The sequence below is a fragment of the Leuciscus leuciscus genome, assembly GCF_965113295.1.
Source record: "Leuciscus leuciscus genome assembly, chromosome: 10".
NCBI classification, from domain to species: domain Eukaryota; kingdom Metazoa; phylum Chordata; class Actinopteri; order Cypriniformes; family Leuciscidae; genus Leuciscus; species Leuciscus leuciscus.
In genome coordinates, this window is record NC_138734.1 from 1,161,022 (window position 1) to 1,188,951 (window position 27,930).

The 27,930-nt window shown below is 39.9% G+C and overlaps 1 protein-coding gene across 1 annotated transcript in view; it reads right to left on the bottom strand.

Moving 5' to 3' along the window:
* shank2a (SH3 and multiple ankyrin repeat domains 2a) overlaps window positions 1–27,930 on the bottom strand; it is a 78,094-nt gene that overhangs the window by 17,156 nt on the left and 33,008 nt on the right. The window contains exons 10-16 of the mRNA XM_082182140.1: window positions 26,118–26,184; window positions 10,312–10,594; window positions 8,340–8,479; window positions 8,149–8,262; window positions 3,902–3,977; window positions 3,082–3,164; window positions 44–168 (exon numbers count right to left, since the gene is read on the bottom strand). Of these exons, the coding sequence (XP_082038266.1) occupies window positions 44–168; window positions 3,082–3,164; window positions 3,902–3,977; window positions 8,149–8,262; window positions 8,340–8,479; window positions 10,312–10,594; window positions 26,118–26,184 (888 nt within the window). The remainder of the gene's footprint in view (window positions 1–43; window positions 169–3,081; window positions 3,165–3,901; window positions 3,978–8,148; window positions 8,263–8,339; window positions 8,480–10,311; window positions 10,595–26,117; window positions 26,185–27,930) is intronic.

The following is a 27,930-nucleotide window of genomic DNA, read 5'->3' on the forward strand; positions in this document are numbered from 1 at the left end:
AAAAAAATGTCAATTGATGTGCATTGTTCTGATTGGCTCTGACCTCGAGCAGGAAGTCCCCGTTGCGAAGCCCCATCAGCCAGGACACACCGCCCTCATCCACAGACTCCAGGTACTGCAGCGCCGGGAACGCCGGTGTGGGGACGAACTCCTCGATCGGCGTATCGGCTGCGGGAACACAAACACCACACGCTCACAGGCCTTTATCTGGGTTATACGGTCTCATGATTTTAAAACACAAGACTACTCACATTAACTCTCGTGACATCAAGTGTTACAAACAACCGGCTTTAGAGTTATATATACACAAAAGTTTGGAATAATTACGTTTTTTGGATTTTTTTACGATATTCAAAGCAAGGCTGCATTTATTTGACCAAAAATACAGTAACAGTGAAATATTATCCCAATGTAAATCATCTGTTTTCTATGTGAATATATAGTAAAGTGTAATTTATTCCTGTGATCAAAGCTGAATGTTCAGCATCATTACTCCAGTCTTCAGTGTCACATGATCCTTCAGAAATCATTCTGATATGATGATTTGATGATCAAGAAACATTTATGATTATTATCAGTGTTGAAAACAGTTGTGCTGCCATTACCATTAAAAAGGTTTAAGGGAAATTTAAATTAATACTTTTATTAATCAAAGATGCATTGAATTGACCAACAGTGACAATAAAGACATTTATAATGTTACAAAAGATTCTATTTAAAAAAAAAAAAAAAAAAAATTTCTTTTGAACTTTCTATTCATTCTGAAAAATAATATGCATCACAGTTTCCACAGATACATTAAGCAGCAAAAACCTTTAAACATTGATAATAAGAAGAATCATTATTAATATTTGAGCATTATTTATTTTGGATTAGACAGACGACATAATCCAAAGAATAACATGTTAAAGTGTAAACACTTATTTCCGACATGGTCCTTAGTGTTAAAACATTTAACACAAAAAAAAGACCTATTACAAGCCGAAGACACAAACATTTAAAACAAATCATCCAAAGTTCAAAAAAACATTCTAAAATCAGAGAATCTTAAATCACATAAAATAATAAATTCTACTCTAATTAAAAAGGTTGGCTACTCTATTCCACAAGAAAGCCTTAACCTGTTGTCTAAACGCCCATCTGGAATTTGCAATTTTAATGGAAAGTGGCAAACTATTCCACAATTTTATACCTGTATATAAAAAAAAAGAACTTCTAGCTGCATTGTTGACTCTGGGCACTTTACAAGAACGGACACAAGCCCTAGTATTATGATCATGTTGAGTATGAACCATTTTTATAAGGGTGTGTAAATATTTGGGAGCAGAGCCATTTATAACATTATACATGTGATTCAACTTTAACTGCTCCACTCTAACATGTACTGGCAGCAGTCCTACCCTTTTAAAAGCATCTCTACCAATATGAGTCCGAGGGGGTGCATTTAACAGGTAGCGGATAACATTATTTTGCATCACTTGCAGACTGTTTTTAAGTTTAACTGATAATCCACAATACCATGCAGAACATGCATAATCGAAATGACACTAAATGATGTTTTATTAACAAAGTTCGGGAGGAACAGGTTCAGATAATTAACCAAATTATGCACAGCTGGAGATTAATCAGTAATCAACTCAATGACAGAGTATAAATTCACAGCAGACCTATCTCTGTTCATTGAAAGTTTGTCAGCATCCCTCCTCCACCCCATCTCCTCACTTCCAGTTCCATCTACACTTACCAACTGGGGGGGAGTACTCTGGGTTCGGGCCTAACTCCGAGCTCGGAGCCCTCCCCCCGGACAGCACGCCAAATACGCATAAACTTATTGTACTAATTATATGTAGATGTGAACTCGTGAAATCAATGATACAACCAGTAATTTCTTGATAGAGAAATCTCGATGCCTTGTCCTGCGATACAAGAATTTCAGTTTACCTGCACACTTGGATAGTAGTTTGTCAGCAATAATTGTACAGGTTAATGACTGCTCCAATGTTAATCCCAGGTATGTAGCACTTTTCTAAGACACTATTTCAGTGCCATTACATGTGACCTTAAGTAATTTTTTTCTTGACAACTTCCTTTTTGTTCCAAATAAAATGGACTCAGTTTTTCCCAGATGTATTGAAAGCCTGTGGTCTATAAGCCACTTGCTAACACTATTTAATTCATTACCTAGAGTCTTCTCAATCTCGCTGATATCATCCCCAGAGACCAACAATGCAGAGTCATCAGCATATAAAAGCAGCTTACATTTCACTGCACCTGGCATGTCATTGATATAAACTAAAAGTAAAAGGGGGCCAAGGATTGAACCTTGGGGCACCCCACAAGTAATATCTCGAGGATCTGATATGGTCCCCTCAACAAGACAGGTTTCAGTAGAATATGCTGCTCTAAATCCAGACTGAAGTTCATACAGTAGATTTAGTTTGACAAGATACTCTACCATCTGCACGTACACAAGACGCTCAAACACCTTTGATATGGCTGTCACAATTGATACAGGCCTATAATTACCAACATCTGATCTACTATTTTTCTTAAAAAGGGGGACTACCCTGGCCCTTTTCATTTCACTTGGAAAGATACCCTGACATAAAGACAAGGGTATCTTGTCGTAGAGTGTGTGGAGTGTATAGAGTGTGTGGAGTGTGTGGAGTGTGTGGAGTGTATAGAGTGTGTGTATAGAGTGTGTGTGTAGAGTGTGTGGAGTGTATAGAGTGTGTATAGAGTGTGTAGAGTGTGTGGAGTGTGTGGAGTGTGTAGAGTGTGTGGAGTGTGTGGAGTGTGTAGAGTGTATAGAGTATGTAGAGTGTGTGGAGTGTGTGTATTTCACTATGATGAAGATGATGATGATGTGATGAAGATGGTGATGATGATGAAGATGGTGATGAAGATGGTGATGATGATGATGATGTGATGATGATGGTGATGATGATGAAGATGGTGATGATGAAGATGAAGATGAAGATGATGATGATGATGATGATGAAGATGGTGATGATGTGATGATGATGAAGATGATGTGATGAAGATGATGTGATGAAGATGATGATGAAGATGAGGTCTCACCTTTAGCTCCTCGCAGCACAAACCCGAAGCCTTCGTTGTCCTGCTTCTGTAAAACCACCGTCTTCTGCTCGGTCACACACTCACTGTGTAGGAAATGACACGCGTTATTCAAGCCCTTCATCATCATCATCCTCATCCTCCTCTTCCTCATCCTCCCCGTCGTGCAGTTCATCAGTATGGATCATCGGATCTCCTGTGATGAACGACGAGGATCCGGCAGCGAGTTCCAGCACTCACTCGCGCCGCTGCTCTTCAGCTGATCTGCGTTTACATAACTCTCTCATAACTCTGAGAACCTCTCCAGAACGCGCACGTGTCACTCCTCCTATGATCATTCATCATTTATGGATGTGCATAATTTACTGTCTGAGGATGTTTTGTATTAAAGCGCACGTGACACGTGATATAACATCTTGTGACATAACATACAGTAAGAGATCGCTGCATATGAAGACTTAGGCCTGGTTTCACAGACAGGGTTTAGATTAGCCCAGGATTAGGCTTTAGTTCAATTACAGCATTTAATAAGCTTTTATAAACATGCCTTAGAAAGAAAAGAAAACAGTACTGGAGTGAATCTTGAGACAAAACAATGACAGACATATTTTAAGATATGCTTTCAGTTAAAACAGTTAAAACATGCATTTGAGTCTGGAACTAGTTAAAGTCTCGTCTGTGAGAAACCTGAGCTTCAGAACGTAAAGCCTGAGTTGAGTTATTGAAGAGGAACATAATTTAATGTTGAAATATGGACAGAAACTGAACATGTCCTAAAGGTCCTTTAAGAAGAAGCACTGCATGCTTTCAATCAGGTCCTCACCTGTCAGCGCTGTCATAGGAACCGACAGTAAAGTGTCTGAACAGCCTCTTCCTATCGGTCCTCTCCATCCGGCTCTCTGGAGAACAAAACACATGTACTATTTATTTTATATTTATCATAGTAAAACCATGTTTTTTGGGCATATTGACTATCATTTGTATAACCACAAAAACAGTTAATATGGTTTTTGTACGAAGTGTGATACTTAGATGATATTAATTCTTAGTGCAAATAGTGGCAGACACTATTAGCAGCTCTGTGTATATCATAAAACACAAATAATAACATTTTCATTGTATATGATCATATTTATTTAAATCCATAAATGCATGCCAATGAGACATTAGTGTTACTGGTTTTACACATCCAGTCCATCCAACTCCATCAAAACTAATGTTTTTCACACTATATATAAATTAATGAATTCTACAGAAATCAAATTCTATAGTCTACAGTGCAAGTGCAAAGAGCAAAAAATATATAATATTTATTTGCACTAGTGCACACATTTATTGTTACTTAGATGATATTTATACTTAGTGCAAATAGTGGCAGACACTAGTTTAGGACACATTGGGCTTTTCTATTACAAAGAAATTGATTTTAGTATGTAAACAAAATTGAAGTACAATTTAGTCCCACTGGAGATGGACTGCTAAAACATTTCAAATTCATGCCATGATCAAGAGCAGCAATATTCCTCATTATAATAATTGATACGCAGAATAAAGGGGCGGGGCCTGGTTGAGTTAGTAGTGTGTTAAACTGGCGGTTATGGTAAGGGGCGGGGCATTTCACAAACACACTCGAAGCGCTCGACCAATCACAATACACTGCTCCAGCCGACAAATCAGAGCACAGTGTGCTGTTCAGAAGGAGGGGCTTCATAAAAACAGGAAGTAAACAGAGCGTTACTGACAGACTGGGAAGAGAGGAGCCGCAACAATGGAGAATATGAGGAACATAATCAACATTCAAGCAGGAAAACCTGTTCTAGTAGAGCCTGAAAACAACATCAAGACTCTGTAAGAAGGGCGTAATAGTGCCTCTTTAAACTTACAGAGAGTCATAATGTACACTAGGGCTGTCACGATGTTAGATTTTTCACACCACGGTTATTGTGGCCAAAAGAATTCACGATATCGATATATCGCGATATCTATAGAATTCATTTCGGGTAGTTATCAGTCAAATTCATTTTTACTTTGTTTATATAGTTTTTCTTTTTTACCCAACAAACATAAGGATACTGATAGACAAGGCACATGCATTTGTTACTTCTTGCGTACTCAATCTATGGCAAATTCTTGTGAAGGAAGACAAGCATGTGAAGTTTATCTGGTTTCAAACTGAAGCAAAACACTGTCTGGAGGTTTCCTGAAGAACTGAAAAGCTCTTAAACCAAGCGGCAACCTCCCCGTCTCTCTCTTGAAACCAACACGGAAGTGAGTTAAGCTGCAATTCGTTCACTGGCCGCTTGGCCTGGCTGCAGAAGTGAGTCAAATCTGTATCTCCCTCATGTTAAAATTACCAACTTTACAGCAGAAAAAAACATGTTTACAGCCTGGATCTCTATGTGGCTTTGGTCTATACAGCTCATTTTGCCCTTCATAACAACTGTGAGGGGGGTGAATTTTTTTATAACTCGTCCGTTTAGTTGCTTAATATTTAAATTTAAGGGTGTGGCCACTTGAGTGACAGGTGGATTGCCGCTGTCAATGCTAGCCATTTGTCTGCTGTTACTAGCCGTCACTTCACCTCAGCAAATGTTAGCTGCTGAACTTGCCTTCTCTGCAGTGTTTGTGCTTTTTTTCGGGATTATTTCATAAAATGTAATACTTGGGTACAAAGCCCACGTCTTTGGATTCCGTCGTTATCGTTTGAGAGAACAACCAGCGCTGTATTTCAGTTGTTTTCCTCTGTGAACATGGATGGATGTCTGGCAATTTCTTTGCTTTTTGGGGTTTTCAAATTTAAAACGTCAATAAAGGCTCGTTCGTTCTGCTATCATGGAACAGATGGATTATAATATGCTTATGTACTGTCAGATGAAATCATGCAGGCGTCGGCGCTTTCTCCGTCCGTGCATTAAATGCACATGAATGAGCGCGGATTTTCTAGCGCATTTACTTGCACTTCAAAGGCAATATATCTATGGTTTAACGGTTTAACCAATTTGACAGGCGGCCAAAATCAGAATTTAAAATGGACTGAATAAGCTCTCTACGAACTTGAGCGATGCCGCGCTGACGGACCATGAAAGAGTGACTGACATGTAACGTTATGCACATAAATCACTGTCACGCACAAACACTCTCGAAGTAATACACAGTCTCACTTGTAGCCATGTCTTTTAACTATTATAATATTTCGAAGGGCAAAAATAGGAACTTTTAATTGGCTTTACATCATCAGCTAACTCGATCACATCGAGCTAGGTGATTTCAGATAGCCAGGCTCATATCTATGGCCAGGCTCCTTCTTAGCTCCACTCACCCGCCTGTTTGCCTATTTTCTGTTATCCGGGAGGCGATATTTTTTTTCACAGGATGGTAGGGGAAGACTCATGAATATTCATTAGGGAAGTCATCCCTGATTGGTCTTAACCCCAGTGACGGGTAGGTTTAGGGCGGGGTTAGGGGTAGGTCATCAGACCCCCAGTGGCGGGTAGGTTTAGGGCGGGGTTAGGGGTAGGTCATCAGACCCCCAGTGGCGGGTAGGTTTAGGGGTGGGGTTAGGGGTAGGTCATCAGACCCCCAGTGGCGGGTAGGTTTAGGGGTGGGGTTAGGGGTAGGTCATCAGACCCCCAGTGGCGGGTAGGTTTAGGGGTGGGGTTAGGGGTAGGTCATCAGACCAATCAGGGATGACTTCCCTAATGAATATTCATGAGTCTTCCCCTACCATCCTGTGAAAAACAATATCGCATCCGGGAGTGACGCAAGGCCAAAATGGCGACGGCCGGCTCCGCCCACTTTAGGCTTCAAAAATGCTCTTCAGAAACCTACGGGTGACGTCACGGACACTACGTCCATATTTTTTTACAGTCTATGTCTTAAACCTATTGTTGCACCGGCGCCAATAAAGTCATGCAGATAGCAGATTTGAATAAAAAAATAAATCAAGTGCAAATACAAATACAAAAATAAGATGAGTAAAGAAAACGGGGTTCTTAATTTTAATAATCACCCTTTATTAATATATGAACACAAAAACCCCCTGTTAACAGTTAATGTCATGTTTCCCATTCCATGACTAGTAAAATAATAGCCGCGTCGCGTCTGACAACTCGAGGTATCTCACACGCACGCGCGTCTCAGTTTATGGCCAGCAATATCATTGTTTAAGGACATTATGGAATCGAGATAATGTCTGTACTATGTTATGATTACACTGTACAATTAAATAATAGTTGCTGAGTCTGTGATCTGAACACTTTACCTCAGAGCGTCCGTTATGAATTGAGAATATCACCTGAAAATCCGATAACATCAGCAATTTTCATTCAAGCAGCTGATTTCTGTAAATTAATGTAAAATTAAATGTATATTGCAGCACAGGGTGAAATCATTTACGATGATTTGAGACAAATATAATGTAAATTTTATATAAAACGATGTAAATGACGCTCTGTGTCGCGGCAGGATTTTGAACATGGTCCTGAGCCGTTGCTGGGCGTCGCGGCCGCCGGTGTGTGTACGTTACACTCATAGAGAATGTGTTCGAATTTTAAAGACGTGGCGCTGCGCTTCTCGTCCGGTGTGCGACCACCTTTGAGGTGCTGTTTTCTTTGAAGCCGAAGAACTCTGTTCTTAATACTGGTGAGCTTACTTTTTTCGGGTGTGGACAGAGTGTTCCACTCTAGCTGCGCGGGCGCGGACGAGCGCTGCCTGCGTCGTCTTCTTATTTGACAGGTGTCAGCGGGTGCAATACTGCCACCTGAGAGGTCAACCAGGTACTGGCGCTGGAGTATTTACGTGTCATGTTATCATAAGAGTCCTATTCATTTTAAACATTGTGGTTATCGCCAATACCGGTATATTGTCACACTCTAAATTAACACAATGTCGATATTTCATGCTTTGAATATCACGATTATCGTCAACACTGGTAGGCTATATTGCGACACCCCTAATGTACACCTATCCACTTAGCAAATGCTTTCAACTTTACAGATGAGGAATAAAACGGCAGAAGCGATTCATCCTGATGGAAACTCTGTATGATGGTCCTTCTCAACACAGACTTACTGGGTCTCTCTTTGTCAGGTTTGACAGGAACCTCTTCCAAACAGCGGGCAGGGAACCAGCCCACCTGACCTCGACAGTTGCCTTCCCAGAATCCTCCTTCACCAACACTGAGAACTGCACACAAGAGAGACGCGAAGTGAGGAGCGAAGCAGAATCCAGACTCCAGCGGTGACCTCTGACCCCGCACTGACCTCTGACCCGCTCGTTCTTGTGGAGGTTGATCTCTCCGCCAGCTTGAGGTTGGTATGAGCGAACCGCCACGAACCGCCGGCCGGGAACGGCGCTGTACATCTTCCTCCTGCCGCTCTGGACACACGCTCTGCCATTGGCACTGCAGGAGCACAGACACACAGAGAGGAAACAACTTTACATTTGGTAAAAGTGCTTTTTTTAGGAATTCTAACAATGCAATCAGGGTTTGAAATTAACGTTTTCACTCACTGGCCAATTTGTTTAAGTTACCGGCCATTCAGAACTTCTACTAGCCAAATAAATAAATAAATAAACCAGATTGACTACGTCCCAGCTTATATACATATATATAAATCTATTTTAGGTGGACAGATCAATATAGTACAAAGAACGTCAAAAAAAAAGTAGGATGCTGGAAAATAATGTCTTTTCTGTTCACCAAATTTTTTAAATCTTCGCTATTGCTTCAATACAACTGAAGAAGCGCACTGTTATTTGTTGTGTAGTGACGTGTGTGTTCTAATAAGCCAGATATGCGTAGATTCTGTGCAATACGCTGTATTTAATATATCACGATGAATCAAAAGTATTTGCGCTACATCTGTGCAGATCTGTCTTACACAAACTTTCCCAGGAAAGTGAGTAAACAGTAAGTAACACGCCGTATTGGCTCGTGATTTGACAGCGTTACCCATCACTGTTGATTTTTACCCGTGTTTGGCGGCTGTTAATTTCAGACCTTGAATGCAATGATGTGAGATCATGAACGTGAACAAATGTGAACACGCTCGGGACAGGAGGCGAGCCAGCGCTGCATCTTCACGGAAGTTTAAGCCTTGCCAATTTACATATTCAAGCGCAAGTAGAAGCGAAAGGGAACTGTGTGGGAACACTGACATGAGTTCTGTTTCACATCTTCTTGCACTTGAACGAACATATTCACCTACAATTATGTCAGAAAATGCATTGGGTTAGGATAGGTTAGGTTAGGTTAGGTTAGGTTGGTTAGGTTAGGTTGGTTAGGTTAGGTTAGGTTAGGTTAGGTTAGGTTGGTTAGGTTAGGTCAGGTTAGGTTAGGTTAGGTTAGGTTGGTTAGGTTAGGTTAGGTTAGGTTAGGTTGTTTAGGTTAGGTTAGGTTAGGTTAGGTTAGGTTAGGTTGGGTTAGGTTAGGTTGGTTAGGTTGGTTAGGTTAGGTTAGGTTAGGTTAGGTTAGGTTAGGTTAGGTTGTTTAGGTTAGGTTAGGTTAGGTTGGTCATCTTGAAAGAACTGTTGCATAAATTCACCCATATAATAATTAAGCAAAGAATGATTACTTAGTTTTATTTCCTTGGTAAACTAAAACTGAACGTGTTAGTTGTGATTATTTATAGACAGTAGGTGTGTAACAATATATCACAATACAAAAATACAACAAGATGTTTCATGGATAGTGACAATATGTATTGTGGATAGTTCACCCAACATGAAAATTACTGTGTGAGAAAAAAAAATCAAGTTTTCAGAGTTTTAGTGTCAGTACTACATTAAACTACTATATATAATGTAGAATATAATGTATAATAATGCAATATCTGTGTGTCCTGATAATGCCAGATGTCTGATGTTACAGTAAAAGTGTCCGACATTATTTTAAAGTCAGTGACAGAGATCAAGCATATTCATCTACAATAATTCTGTTTTCAGAATCATGAATATTTTTATTCTGGTGTCTCTAATGTCTTGTGCTTTGGGTTTAAAAAGCCTATTCATTTACACATGCAAAGTAATACCAAATTTAGCATTTTAATCAACAGTACATTTTTTGTCAAACTTTTACCATATGTCTTGGAATATCGCAATAATATTGTATTGTGAGTTCAGTATCGTGATATGTATCGAATCGGGACATGAGGATATCGATACACTCCTAACAGACAGCCATATGTGTATGATGGGAAGCTTTATGCTTGTGTTTGGTTCAGGCTGGCCTACCACTTGAGTTGAGTGCTGTGTTCGTCCTCCAGGCTGACGGACAGGGAGCGGCTGCTCGGGACGGTCCTGCCACTGCGACCCGTGACCATCTTCACGCGAGCGCTCGGGTCTCTCAGCATCTTCTGCGGGGACAGACTGAGAGCGGCCCGTTGCTCGGGACTCACGGCTCGCGCCGGCAGACTGTTGTCACTGTTGGAGCGCAGAAGCAGCCGAGACACTGACAGACTCCGGTTCTTCTGCAGGAGCCGCTGTCTGGAGAAGGACGAGGCCTCTGAGAACGGCACTGAGACACACACACACACAGGACAAAAGATAGTGTGGATATTAGGACAAAAGATCAGTTTAAGAATGAACTATGAAGGGGAAGGATGAAGAAACATTAGCAAGAATCAGGCGGATGGAACTGAGCTGATCTAGAGAGTGGAAACGGCACTTACATCATGTTTCAGAGGTAAAGGGTTATTGAACCGCTCGCATTTGAAAATACATGATAAAAATTAACAACCTAAAGTAAGATTTAGCACATTTTATATAAACAATGTTAAGATATCAGACTTACAACACATTACATCTATGGGAACTATAATCCATTATAACTTACACTAGTGCTCAAAAGTTTGGGGTCGGTAATATTTTTTTATGTTTTGAAAGAGTCTCTTCTGCTCACCAAGGCTGCCTTTATTTGATTAAACTACAGCTAAAACAGTCAAATATTATTACAATGTATCACTGATGTGAATATATGGTAAAGTGTAATATATTTCTGTGATCAAAGCTGAATTTTCAGCATCATTACTCCAGTCTTCAGTGTCACATGATCCTTCAGAAATCATTCTAATATGCTGATTTGATGCTCAAGAAACATTTCTGATTATTATCAGTGTTGAAAACAGTTCATATTTTTGTGGAAACTGTGATACATTTAATTTGCCAGGATGAATAGAAAGATCAAAAGAACAGCATTTATTTGAAATATAATTTTTTTGTAACATTGAAAACGTCTCTTTAGATCAATTTAATGCTGAATAAAAGTCTTAATTTCTTTTAAAAAAATCTTACTGGCCCCAGAATTTTAAACGGTAGTACAAGTGGACATAATCCGTGTTATAAATCATTATACTCGTAGAAGTTAGGATATTATAATGTATTATACTGTAACTTGTTACATGAAATGATTAACACATTATAATGTTTTTTTTTTTTTGCATGCATGCATGCATTATAATACCTTAAGAATACCCTTATAATGCAGTATAAATACAGGCTTCATAGATAATGTCACACATTTTTCCACGGTGGAGGTATCGGCCCTACTGCCAGTGATGGAGCCGAGAGATCTGGAGACCCGGGCGAAGCTGAGCCGATGACAGGACCGGACGACACTGTAGGATCCGGAGACCTCGGCACAGTGATGAGCATGGCGACTGAGGACGAAGCACAGCGAAAGGCCTAGAAGTCCATTGCACAGGCAGAGCGACGTCTGACCAAGGTGAAGCCGGAGGGACAAGGAGCCTGGTGGAGCCAAGGTAAAGCCGGAGGGACGAGGAGCCGGGTGGAGCCGTGAGGACGATGATCCCAGGTGGAGCCAAGGTGGAGCCTGGTGAAGCCGGAGGGACGAGGAGCCGGGTGAAGCCGTGAGGACGACGGTCCGAGGTGGAGCCTTGTGGAGCCGTGAGGACGATGGTCCGAGGTGGAGCCAAGGTGAAGCCAGAGGGACGAGGAGCCTGGTGGAGCCGGAGGGACGAGGAGCCGGGTGAAGCCGTGAGGACGACGGTCCGAGGTGGAGCCGGGTGGAGCCGTGAGGACGATGGTCCGAGGTGGAGCCAAGGTGAAGCCAGAGGGACGAGGAGCCTGGTGGAGCCGGAGGGACGAGGAGCCGGGTGAAGCCATGGAACGACGGTCCGAGGTGGAGCCTTGTAGAGCCGTGAGGACGATGGTCCGAGGTGGAGCCAAGGTGAAGCCAGAGGGACGAGGAGCCTGGTGGAGCCGGAGGGACGAGGAGCCGGGTGGAGCCGTGAGGACGACGGTCCAGGAATCAGTGGAGGAAGGCTGTCATCGTCCTCAAACTCCTCTCTATTTCTCTTCGGCTCAGATGTAGGAGTCGGCACACACACCTGGTCAGACTGGGAGGTGACATTCAGCTCCAGGCTTCAAGCTCTGGTTCCGTTGTGGGCATCAGCATTGGCTCAGGCCCCAGGATCCAAGCTCTCGGGATCTGCAGAGGTAATCAGTGCATCCATCAGCTGTGGGTAAAGCACTGCAGACAGCGGAGGATCGCCTCTCTCCAGGTTCCTGTTCACATGTCTGGTAAGTCAAGGTGGCTGTACTAGTTCACCCACAACCAATAAATAGACTTGATTGTCTCGTCATCAGAGTTGGATCTTGCAGCCACTTGACTAAAGTAGAGAACTCCAAGATACAGAGAATCTTATGGGTTGCAAAAAACATTTTCTTCTTGTCATGTCCACTATTCTGTAACGTCTTAGTCCAATGATGAAGATGATGAAGATTATTGTATTGTATTAAAACAGCGTAAACTCAGACAACTATGAAACAACATGCTGCACACAAACAATACCAGACAATGAACTGAAGGCAAGGAAGAACTTAAATACAAAGTGATAATGAACTGAATACAGACAGGTGTGCTCGTTAAATGAATGTCCATGACAATTTATTAGTGGCGGCAAACTAGACAAAAGGAAACAGGTAACTGAAATGAAACAAACTTAAAGTCCATGAAAATGAAACTAATGCTAACTAACCGTGACATCAGTGTGTGATTGCCTGAGGATACTGATGTGTTTGGATAGCGAGAGAGTTTCTGAATCTGTTCAGTTTCTAGTAAGTTGAATCCCTGATCACAAGTTTAATTTGAAAAACAGACACAGACATTAGCAGACTGACACATCCGAGGCTGTTCTTCTTCTATAATTTGACAGTCCGGAGTAAAACCATTTTTCAGGTGTGTGTCCTTAAAACACTCTTTCTTATGCAGACATCTCAAAAATCTGTTGCTAATTCAAAAGCTTGAGAAAAGTTTTAACACCAGTATCCGAGGCTTGAGCCATTGAAATGCAGTTACTAGAGAGACTTTGACTTTTAAGGTCTTCTTTAATAAATCGATTAAAACCACAAAGACCTTTAATTCATACACATGTTTAAAAATACATTTCCATTTAAATAGAGAAAAAACCCCGGAATATTCCACAAATCAAATTAAAACTTCCCTGATCATCACCTTCACATAAAAAATAACACATTCATTTAAATAATTATTTAGGCTGTAATTGGCACATTCATATCAATAATCTCTTCTTTATAAAACTTCTCACAATGTCTACTACATTTACATTATTCATTCAGCAGATGCTTTTATCTAAAGCAACTTACAAATCAGTAACACAAGAGATTCATCTTTATTTCAGCTTGTCTGAACTGTGCTGCAACGTAGAATTGGGATGAAAAATAAACAATGCTTGATTTAAACTACTTAAAGTTCTCTCAAACCTAAACATTGAATTAAATGCTGACAGTCAATAAAAACATGAAAACCAAAAAGGTTACTGTACTTCTCTTCCTTTAAAATCAAATAACTGTGGTTTCTCGTTGCATCGCTGCATCATTAGGAAGAGAATTACAATCATATAAATGAAGTTCCAAGTGCCCAACCAAAGGGAACACTGATCACCATAATGGCGAGCTCCAGCAAAAACATTTCAGGAAAATCAACATTAATGTATGTAGTCAGCTTATGTTATGTTCTCTCAAATTGTTCAGTTGTACTGACAATTGAATATTTAAAATAACTGGGAGATCAGTGAGTGCAAACAGAGAAAGATAACAGCAGAAGTGGAGGGAATTAGTGAAAAGTACAAACTTTTTTTTTTTTTTGCTTGACAAAATGGTACTCAAACCAATCAATCTTAACTTTGGTTTTCTGAGTAAAAACGGCATAGTATGTGAATAGTACAGAGTACTAGATTTTTACAATTAAGTGAACATTTACATTAAGTAAAGTTAACTAAAAAGTGTTAGTTAGAATCACCATTTAATTGTACAGTGCAGCAGCTTTTACCCATTACTCAGAAGTACTGTTACATTACTCACTGTGCTGAACAGAAGAACTCAACAGATATCTTTTGTATATCTATTACAGATATATTTCTTAGAGGATCCAAAGCCATCTATGTATCCCAAAGGGTTAGGGTTATAGCATGCACTAACATTAAAAGACTATATGGATTCACTGTGTATCTATTAGGCTACATATTGTTCTGTAATATTAATGCTGATAAGTTTGAGGTATGTTTAAGGTGAGGATTAAAGTGGTTAGAGACTATAGCTGGGTTATGGTTAGTGGTAAAATGTTGGTAGTGGCGCAATGGATAAGACACATGCCTTTGGTGTGAGAGACCCGGGTTCGAATCCACTGTGAGACACCAATGTGTCCCTGAGCAAGACACTTAACCCCTAGTTGCTCCAGAGGCGTGCGACCTCTGACATATATAGCAATTGTAAGTCGCTTTGGATAAAAGAGTCAGCTAAATGAATAAATGTAAATGTAAATGTAAAATGGTAATGCACCACCATGCACGCACATGAGTAAACTGTCAAGGTCACCCAATATAAAGTGTGACCAGATCAGGATTCCTCTATATGACAGCTGAACCACTTCCATTCAGGCTCTTCATGCGCATTCTCTCCTAAATCCTGCCCGTTCCTCATTTTATAGTTAGCTTTTCTTTCTTTTCTTTTTTTGATGATGAACTCATCTGGGAGTACAGCTAAAGTGCTTCATTTTGAAATAATCTACAACTCACTGGAGTTTATTTGATGATGTAGATCAGAGCATTCTTCAACTCTCAAACATCCTATGGTTTTATCATTATAATGCTAATATTGTCTGCATAAGCAGAGAGTTAGAAGATTTCTGAGAGCTTTTTTTCATCTGAATGGAATCTTTTCTCTTTATGTATTAACACTTCAAGGATTACTTCAAGTCTGTTTGCCAAACACTTTACAATATTTGTTAAAATTAGCATTAGTTGAACTAACAATAAAACACACTTGCAGCCTTTTCGTAATCCTTATTAATATTAATGTTGATTGTAGTTCATGGTAACTAATGCATTAACACTTTTAAATGTTAATGTTAATTAAAATGTTAATGTTAACATTTAAAATTATAACAACCCTAAACAGAACCAGCGTCATTCTCTCGACACATACACACATTACACGTGGCATTAAGAGTCTGATTCCTTCTGAAAGCATCATTTGACTCTTCTAGTATGTTATAGCCTAAAAGATGCCAATAGCGAGCAGGGAAGCTGAGAAAGGACACGTGGATTGAACTGACCATAAAGCTCAATCAGACAAACAGCTGCGAACACAAGCTTCAGCGCTTCAATCCTTTCTCACGGAGCAGCAGACAGCAGGACTCTGAGGGAAATCTGTGAGTTACGCAATGGCTGGAGCAATCAGTGTTTTCTCAAGAACACGGGATCAGAACTGGAATCAATGAAAATCTAGTGAAAATCCTCTGGCCAAGCTTACACTGACTGAAGGGAAGCCTGAACCACAGTGAACAGAGCTAAAACATCTTCTATTTTATAAGAGAGAAGACGTGTCTCTCCACAGACGACATCTCAGACAGAAGAGCAGGGTCTCAGTGCGTGTAACAGCAATACTGTATTTCACCATTTGTCAATAATCATTTGAAAGTGGTTTTGTTGGAAACAGTCACAGATAAATGAACATTGTCTTGTTTTGAAGGTGTTCTGGGAGAAGAACAATATTGAATGTTGTTAGAAAGCTGAAGTGATTTCACTAGCTCGTCCAGAGAAGCTACAGGAGCGTCACGTGTGTTTTCATGTCTCGCGTTACATAAACACTCTGGAAGTGTTCGGATCAGACATCAACACAAACACTTAAGCATGCAGTATATGTCAGACTCGGACATGATCATAACCAACCAAAACTACCACTTGTGCAAGACATGATGATTTCAGCACATCACACACACACACACACACACACACACACACACACACACACACACACACACACACACACACACACACACACACACACACACACACACACACACACACACACACACACACACACACACACACACACACACACACACACACAACTTGGTAACACTTGAAATAAGGTTCCACCTGTTAACATTAGTAAATTACGTTAGTTAACTAACAAGGAAAATTACTTCTAAAGCATTTTTTTATATTAATGTTAATTTCAACATTTACCAGTGAGTGAGTTACTCTAAAAAAAAAAGCAGTTAATTACTCTCTTCTAAGTACATCTTCTAAAGTGTAATTAGATTACTGTATTACAAGTATTGGATTATTTATGAATGACTAAAGGATAGACGTGAAACTGCTCTTTTAATTCTTTCAAATAAATAATATAAAATCACATCATTTATTCTCAAACTGACCAAAGTATTTAAAGGGAGAATGTCACATTAAAAACATACATTTTAACATTAGACATTAAATACTGATGTTAAATCCACTATTGTTTTACATAGAATTGTTCTATAGTCTATACAGTGATTAATGCAATTACATCAGAAGTAACTGATTAAATTATAGACAACGAGTAACCCATTACTTTACTAAAGTCTGCTATTATTATTTAAATGACCTGAGATAAAATGCATGAACTAAAAATTAACTGTTGCATTTTTATTAACAATCGAATAAATACTGTAACAAAAGCATTGAACACTGTTAATAGTTAATGCATTAACTAACGGATCCTTACAGTAAAGTGTTACCATAAACTTTTAATGGCTCTATTACAATATATCTTCAGTCTGCATGTACTGATGTTTGCCCTGTCAGAGACGCTGTGCACACACAGTCAGGCTTTATTACTCAATCATCTTTCTGCCAAAACAACAACACAAAAGAGGATTCTCAGCTAAAACAGTTCTCTGTCCGTCAGTCATTAGTGTTTCCTTTGCTTTAGTGCATGTTGGAGTGGAAACTATAGAAAGCAACTGATTAAAATTGATCAAAACTGCAGATCATTCTCTGACAGCAAAAGGAAGATTTCCAGACACAAACACCAGGAGGAAAGCATGGTAACACACACACCTACCTCACACACACCTCTCACACACACACACACACACACACACACACACACACACACACACCTCTCTCCGCGGTGCAGCAGGCAGAACCCATGGCCAACAGCTTCCCAGTCTCTACACAGTCCCATCACACAGTCCCATCACAGAGTCCCACCACAGGCGGCGGGTCGAGCGCGGGCCGTGAAGCTGAAGATGATGAAGATGAAGAGGATGAAGAGCTCGTAATCCCTCAGCTGAGGCTGATGCTGAATCTGGTGCCACTTGCGGCTTTTTTCATTTAGTCTGCAGGACAGCTGTGTGCCGCTCCGGGAAACAATCACGGATTATGCCTCCTCAGATATTTATTCCTGTTCCTTTTGATTGATTTATTTATGTGAACGGCTCCGGTATAATCCAGATCTCACTGAACATTTTCTGTTGTTGTTGCTTTGACTTAAAACACAATACCCTTTAAGTCAAGTAACATGTAGGGCAGTATTGCTTGCTTTTTGTGTGTGTGTGTGTGTGTGTGTGTGTGTGTGTGTGTGTGTGTTTTCTCCTGTGGAAAAGACCAGCCCTCTTTATAGAGTCCAGCCTGCGATATTACACACATATAAAACGCTGACACTTTACAGTAAGGTCCCATTAGTTCACGTTAATACATTAACTAACATTAACAATACATTTGCTACAGTGTGTATTAATATAAACACAACTGTTAGTTTTATTTCAGCTCAGGTCCATTAAATATTAATGTTAACAGATACAACTATTGTATTAGTCTTAGTAAATGCTGAAATTAACATTAAGATTAATAAAAGCTTTCAACATATTGATCACAGTTAGTTCATGTTAACTAATAAACTAATGTCCACAAATGGACCCTTATTGTAAAGTGTGTCCTAAAAGCAATAGTGGACAGAAACAGAGAAAACAAAATAACATACACTCTTATAAATTAAGGTTTTCGGAGCGATACCATAAAATATATATTTTTTTCTTAGTATGTAGAGCATTTTAATAATCTAAAGGGGCTTTAGTGGTTCTGTGGATGTAAAAGATTCTTCATGGAGCCATTGATTCAAATAAAGAACCTTGAACTGAATCACATTTCATGAAGAAATGCACACTGTGTTTCCGGTACGGACGTACAGTTTAGGCATCGAACATCTCCTGCATGTTCGTGTTCAGCATCATCCACACAGCAACTGCAGCTTCGGCTGGTCATCGCTCTTAATCCTGTGGTTCCTGGATTAGTCCAGTCGTTTCTTTCACATTAAGACATGCCCTGTTTGCTACAGCACATATACACTGATGTCTAGAGCGTTTGATACAGCACATATACACTGATGTCTAGAGCGTTTGATACGGCACATATACACTGATGTCTAGAGCGTTTGATACAGCACATATACACTGACGTCTAGAGCGTTTGATACAGCACATATACACTGACGTCTAGAGCGTTTGATACGGCACATATACACTGACGTCTAGAGCGTTTGATACGGCACATATACACTGATGTCTAGAGCGTTTGATACGGCACATATACACTGATGTCTAGAGCGTTTGATACAGCACATATACACTGATGTCTAGAGTGTTTGATACAGCACATATACACTGATGTCTAGAGCGTTTGATACAGCACATATACACTGATGTCTAGAGCGTTTGATACAGCACATATACACTGATGTCTAGAGCGTTTGATACAGCACATATACACTGATGTCTAGAGCGTTTGATACAGCACATATACACTGATGTCTAGAGCGTTTGATACAGCACATATACACTGATGTCTAGAGCGTTTGATACAGCACATATACACTGATGTCTAGAGCGTTTGATACAGCACATATACACTGATGTCTAGAGTGTTTGATACAGCACATATACACTGATGTCTAGAGTGTTTGATACAGCACATATACACTGATGTCTAGAGTGTTTGATACAGCACATATACACTGATGTCTAGAGTGTTTGATACAGCACATATACACTGATGTCTAGAGCGTTTGCTACAGCACATATACACTGATGTCTAGAGCGTTTGATACAGCACATATACACTGATGTCTAGAGCGTTTGATACAGCACATATACACTGATGTCTAGAGCGTTTGATACAGCACATATACACTGATGTCTAGAGTGTTTGATACAGCACATATACACTGATGTCTAGAGTGTTTGATACAGCACATATACACTGATGTCTAGAGTGTTTGATACAGCACATATACACTGATGTCTAGAGTGTTTGATACAGCACATATACACTGATGTCTAGAGCGTTTGATACAGCACATATACACTGATGTCTAGAGTGTTTGATACAGCACATATACACTGATGTCTAGAGTGTTTGCTACAGCACATATACACTGATGTCTAGAGTGTTTGATACAGCACATATACACTGATGTCTAGAGTGTTTGATACAGCACATATACACTGATGTCTAGAGTGTTTGATACGGCACATATACACTGATGTCTAGAGCGTTTGCTACAGCACATATACACTGATGTCTAGAGCGTTTGCTACAGCACATATACACTGATGTCTAGAGCGTTTGCTACAGCACATATACACTGATTTCTAGAGTGTTTGATACAGCACATATACACTGATGTCTAGAGCGTTTGCTACAGCACATATACACTGATGTCTAGAGCGTTTGCTACAGCACATATACACTGATGTCTAGAGCGTTTGCTACAGCACATATACACTGATGTCTAGAGCGTTTGCTACAGCACATATACACTGATGTCTAGAGTGTTTGATACAGCACATATACACTGATGTCTAGAGTGTTTGATACAGCACATATACACTGATGTCTAGAGTGTTTGATACAGCACATATACACTGATGTCTAGAGTGTTTGATACAGCACATATACACTGATGTCTAGAGTGTTTGCTACAGCACATATACACTGATGTCTAGAGCGTTTGATACAGCACATATACACTGATGTCTAGAGCGTTTGATACAGCACATATACACTGATGTCTAGAGCGTTTGATACAGCACATATACACTGATGTCTAGAGCGTTTGATACAGCACATATACACTGATGTCTAGAGCGTTTGATACAGCACATATACACTGATGTCTAGAGCGTTTGATACAGCACATATACACTGATGTCTAGAGTGTTTGATACAGCACATATACACTGATGTCTAGAGTGTTTGATACAGCACATATACACTGATGTCTAGAGTGTTTGATACGGCACATATACACTGATGTCTAGAGTGTTTGATACGGCACATATACACTGATGTCTAGAGCGTTTGATACGGCACATATACACTGATGTCTAGAGCGTTTGATACGGCACATATACACTGATGTCTAGAGCGTTTGATACGGCACATATACACTGATGTCTAGAGCGTTTGATACGGCACATATACACTGATGTCTAGAGCGTTTGATACGGCACATATACACTGATGTCTAGAGTGTTTGATACAGCACATATACACTGATGTCTAGAGTGTTTGATACAGCACATATACACTGATGTCTAGAGTGTTTGATACAGCACATATACACTGATGTCTAGAGTGTTTGATACAGCACATATACACTGATGTCTAGAGTGTTTGATACAGCACATATACACTGATGTCTAGAGTGTTTGATACAGCACATATACACTGATGTCTAGAGCGTTTGATACAGCACATATACACTGATGTCTAGAGTGTTTGATACAGCACATATACACTGATGTCTAGAGCGTTTGATACAGCACATATACACTGATGTCTAGAGTGTTTGATACAGCACATATACACTGATGTCTAGAGCGTTTGATACAGCACATATACACTGATGTCTAGAGCGTTTGATACAGCACATATACACTGATGTCTAGAGTGTTTGATACAGCACATATACACTGATGTCTAGAGCGTTTGATACAGCACATATACACTGATGTCTAGAGTGTTTGATACAGCACATATACACTGATGTCTAGAGTGTTTGATACAGCACATATACACTGATGTCTAGAGTGTTTGATACAGCACATATACACTGATGTCTAGAGCGTTTGATACAGCACATATACACTGATGTCTAGAGTGTTTGATACAGCACATATACACTGATGTCTAGAGTGTTTGCTACAGCACATATACGCTGATGTCTAGAGTGTTTGATACAGCACATATACACTGATGTCTAGAGCGTTTGATACAGCACATATACACTGATGTCTAGAGCGTTTGATACAGCACATATACACTGATGTCTAGAGCGTTTGATACAGCACATATACACTGATGTCTAGAGTGTTTGCTACAGCACATATACACTGATGTCTAGAGCGTTTGATACAGCACATATACACTGATGTCTAGAGCGTTTGATACAGCACATATACACTGATGTCTAGAGTGTTTGATACAGCACATATACACTGATGTCTAGAGCGTTTGCTACAGGACATATACACTGATGTCTAGAGCGTTTGATACAGCACATATACACTGATGTCTAGAGCGTTTGATACAGCACATATACACTGACGTCTAGAGCGTTTGATACAGCACATATACACTGACGTCTAGAGCGTTTGATACGGCACATATACACTGATGTCTAGAGCGTTTGATACGGCACATATACACTGATGTCTAGAGCGTTTGATACGGCACATATACACTGATGTCTAGAGCGTTTGATACAGCACATATACACTGATGTCTAGAGCGTTTGATACAGCACATATACACTGATGTCTAGAGCGTTTGATACAGCACATATACACTGATGTCTAGAGCGTTTGCTACAGCACATATACACTGATGTCTAGAGTGTTTGATACAGCACATATACACTGATGTCTAGAGCGTTTGATACAGCACATATACACTGATGTCTAGAGCGTTTGCTACAGCACATATACACTGATGTCTAGAGCGTTTGCTACAGCACATATACACTGATGTCTAGAGCGTTTGATACAGCACATATACACTGATGTCTAGAGCGTTTGATACAGCACATATACACTGATGTCTAGAGCGTTTGATACAGCACATATACACTGATGTCTAGAGTGTTTGATACAGCACATATACACTGATGTCTAGAGCGTTTGATACAGCACATATACACTGATGTCTAGAGCGTTTGCTACAGCACATATACACTGATGTCTAGAGTGTTTGCTACAGCACATATACACTGATGTCTAGAGCGTTTGCTACAGCACATATACACTGATGTCTAGAGTGTTTGATACAGCACATATACACTGATGTCTAGAGCGTTTGATACAGCACATATACACTGATGTCTAGAGTGTTTGCTACAGCACATATACACTGATGTCTAGAGCGTTTGATACAGCACATATACACTGATGTCTAGAGCGTTTGCTACAGCACATATACACTGATGTCTAGAGTGTTTGATACAGCACATATACACTGATGTCTAGAGCGTTTGATACAGCACATATACACTGATGTCTAGAGCGTTTGATACAGCACATATACACTGATGTCTAGAGCGTTTGATACAGCACATATACACTGATGTCTAGAGTGTTTGATACAGCACATATACACTGATGTCTAGAGCGTTTGATACAGCACATATACACTGATGTCTAGAGCGTTTGCTACAGCACATATACACTGATGTCTAGAGTGTTTGCTACAGCACATATACACTGATGTCTAGAGCGTTTGCTACAGCACATATACACTGATGTCTAGAGTGTTTGATACAGCACATATACACTGATGTCTAGAGCGTTTGATACAGCACATATACACTGATGTCTAGAGCGTTTGCTACAGCACATATACACTGATGTCTAGAGCGTTTGATACAGCACATATACACTGATGTCTAGAGCGTTTGCTACAGCACATATACACTGATGTCTAGAGCGTTTGATACAGCACATATACACTGATGTCTAGAGCGTTTGATACAGCACATATACACTGATGTCTAGAGTGTTTGCTACAGCACATATACACTGATGTCTAGAGCGTTTGATACAGCACATATACACTGATGTCTAGAGCGTTTGATACAGCACATATACACTGATGTCTAGAGTGTTTGATACAGCACATATACACTGATGTCTAGAGTGTTTGATACAGCACATATACACTGATGTCTAGAGTGTTTGATACAGCACATATACACTGATGTCTAGAGTGTTTGCTACAGCACATATACACTGATGTCTAGAGCGTTTGCTACAGCACATATACACTGATGTCTAGAGTGTTTGATACAGCACATATACACTGATGTCTAGAGCGTTTGATACAGCACATATACACTGATGTCTAGAGTGTTTGCTACAGCACATATACACTGATGTCTAGAGCGTTTGATACAGCACATATACACTGATGTCTAGAGCGTTTGCTACAGCACATATACACTGATGTCTAGAGTGTTTGATACAGCACATATACACTGATGTCTAGAGCGTTTGATACAGCACATATACACTGATGTCTAGAGTGTTTGCTACAGCACATATACACTGATGTCTAGAGCGTTTGATACAGCACATATACACTGATGTCTAGAGCGTTTGATACAGCACATATACACTGATGTCTAGAGTGTTTGCTACAGCACATATACACTGATGTCTAGAGTGTTTGCTACAGCACATATGATGTCTAGAGCGTTTTCTACAGCACATATACACTGATGTCTAGAGTGTTTGCTACAGCACATATACACTGATGTCTAGAGCGTTTGCTACAGCACATATACACTGATGTCTAGAGCGTTTGCTACAGCACATATACACTGATGTCTAGAGCGTTTGATACAGCACATATACACTGATGTCTAGAGTGTTTGATACAGCACATATACACTGATGTCTAGAGTGTTTGCTACAGCACATATACACTGATGTCTAGAGTGTTTGCTACAGCACATATGATGTCTAGAGCGTTTTCTACAGCACATATACACTGATGTCTAGAGTGTTTGATACGGCACATATACACTGATGTCTAGAGTGTTTGCTACAGCACATATACACTGATGTCTAGAGCGTTTGCTACAGCACATATACACTGATGTCTAGAGCGTTTGCTACAGCACATATACACTGATGTCTAGAGCGTTTGCTACAGCACATATACACTGATGTCTAGAGCGTTTGATACAGCACATATACACTGATGTCTAGAGCGTTTGCTACAGCACATATACACTGATGTCTAGAGTGTTTGATACAGCACATATACACTGATGTCTAGAGCGTTTGATACAGCACATATACACTGATGTCTAGAGCGTTTGATACAGCACATATACACTGATGTCTAGAGCGTTTGATACAGCACATACACTGATGTCTAGAGTGTTTGATACAGCACATATACACTGATGTCTAGAGTGTTTGCTACAGCACATATACACTGATGTCTAGAGCGTTTGCTACAGCACATATACACTGATGTCTAGAGCGTTTGCTACAGCACATATACACTGATGTCTAGAGCGTTTGCTACAGCACATATACACTGATGTCTAGAGCGTTTGATACAGCACATATACACTGATGTCTAGAGCGTTTGATACAGCACATATACACTGATGTCTAGAGTGTTTGATACAGCACATATACACTGATGTCTAGAGCGTTTGCTACAGCACATATACACTGATGTCTAGAGTGTTTGATACGGCACATATACACTGATGTCTAGAGCGTTTGATACAGCACATATACACTGATGTCTAGAGCGTTTGCTACAGCACATATACACTGATGTCTAGAGCGTTTGATACAGCACATATACACTGATGTCTAGAGTGTTTGATACAGCACATATACACTGATGTCTAGAGTGTTTGCTACAGCACATATACACTGATGTCTAGAGTGTTTGATACGGCACATATACACTGATGTCTAGAGTGTTTGCTACAGCACATATACACTGATGTCTAGAGCGTTTGCTACAGCACATATACACTGATGTCTAGAGTGTTTGATACGGCACATATACACTGATGTCTAGAGTGTTTGCTACAGCACATATGATGTCTAGAGCGTTTTCTACAGCACATATACACTGATGTCTAGAGTGTTTGATACGGCACATATACACTGATGTCTAGAGTGTTTGCTACAGCACATATACACTGATGTCTAGAGCGTTTGCTACAGCACATATACACTGATGTCTAGAGCGTTTGCTACAGCACATATACACTGATGTCTAGAGCGTTTGATACAGCACATATACACTGATGTCTAGAGCGTTTGATACAGCACATATACACTGATGTCTAGAGCGTTTGATACAGCACATATACACTGATGTCTAGAGCGTTTGATACAGCACATACACTGATGTCTAGAGCGTTTGATACAGCACATACACTGATGTCTAGAGTGTTTGATACAGCACATATACACTGATGTCTAGAGCGTTTGATACAGCACATACACTGATGTCTAGAGTGTTTGATACAGCACATATACACTGATGTCTAGAGTGTTTGCTACAGCACATATACACTGATGTCTAGAGCGTTTGCTACAGCACATATACACTGATGTCTAGAGCGTTTGATACAGCACATATACACTGATGTCTAGAGCGTTTGATACGGCCTGATGCAGTAAATGCCATCGCTGCACTTACCTACATCACTCTCTCTGTGGTTCTTAATGAGCTCTGCCAGCTCGAAGTTCCCAGAGATTATGGCCACCTGCAACACAGGCAAGGAGAAGCTGCTGTGATTCACTTCATATGATTCATAAAAGTATCTGAAATCTGCCCTGAAGTCACGCATGCTTGAGACTATGTTCATAAATGAGTCCAAACTGCAGAACATGATGATCTTCCTCAGTGTTTCTGTCTCGTTTTCCAGCACAAACATCTAAAGATTTTTAAACCAAGATACATTAACTGGCGAAGCATCATGACTGAAGATATTAAAAAATGAAGTGAGATTGTGCTTAAAACAAGAACAAATATCTGCCAACGGGGTCAGAAAAATAATCTTGTTTTCCTTTTGAACTCAGTTTATATTCCGTCTCCGCTCGCACATGTTTGTTCTGGTTTTAGGCACAAACTCACTTAATTTTGATGATTTTTTTTTCTGTGGAAAACAAGACTTATTATCTTAAATCATTTTGCTTCTCAAGTAAATGGATTGTTTTTATTTTTAATACAAAACAAGACATAAATACTAAGCAAGATAATTTTTATTTTTTATTTTTTTTATGATGCTAGAAATGACACTCCATCTGTTAAAAAACAGAATAAATCGCAACATGTCAATTAGTGAAATAGAGTGAAATATTCCACACCATACGAGAGAGTGCATCTAAACTGAGGCAATAAATGGAGAAAACACAGGAGGAAACACATCCAGTGATGAATCTGAGGATTTAACAGTGAATCTCTTTCCTGAGGTGATTATTTTCATTCTTCTCAGTTGCTTCTCCTGAAGCGTCTGACATGCTTGTGTGAGCGACTCTGCACATGCGTGCTCGAGCCATAATCCTAAGAGGACTTCTAACAGGAGATTTGTACCTCACCATCTGTAGCCTTTAATCACAGTTCATCCACAAACTACTGTAAAAACACACACACACACACACACACACTCTCTCTCTCTCTCTCTCTCTCTCTCTCTCTCTCTCTCTCTCTCTCTCTCTCTCTCTCTCTCTCTCTCTCTCTCTCTCTCTCTCTCTCTCTCTCTCTCTCTCTCTCTCTCTCTCTCTCTCTCTCTCTCACACACACACACACTGAGGACCTAAAATCCTCAAACTTGACCTCTTGATCTCCAATCAATCCCTGATCTATGTATCTATGTCAACACATCAGAACATGTTTACACACACACTGCCTTGTACTCTTGAATACTCTCTCATTCAGACTGATTCTGTTCACTCAGAGCAATGGAAATGAATGATACAGAAGGACAGTACAGGGTTTAGTCTTCTTTGTAAATGTAAATGCCACATCATACATAGAAAAATCCAATCACAATTCAGTATTTAAACCTTATGATGACATCACCATTTAAACCCCACCCCTGAAAGCTCCCATTCAGATCCTCCTCCATGTTTGAGTCACGCCCACATCTCAACATTTTTTATTTTACGATAATCTTTTACGTCACTTAACGGAAGAAACTACTGCGTCTTGTGGAATCAGATCAATGCATTTTGCAACCTAAACCTAATTTTAACATCCAAAAGGCAGATATCAGTGGAAAAGCTAAGCCTAAACAATCATTCAATCAAGTCAACGGGAGAGTTTTGCGCATTAGATATCCTGTATGTAATGTGACTTTTGCATGTAAAGAGCATGGCAGATAAAAGCATGATCTCGTGCCATAGATATGCAAATATCTGTGACAAGTATTATATAATGTGGTCACAATATTGACATACAAATCCATGTATCAGAAAACGTCTCAGGTTATGAATGTAACCCTTGATTT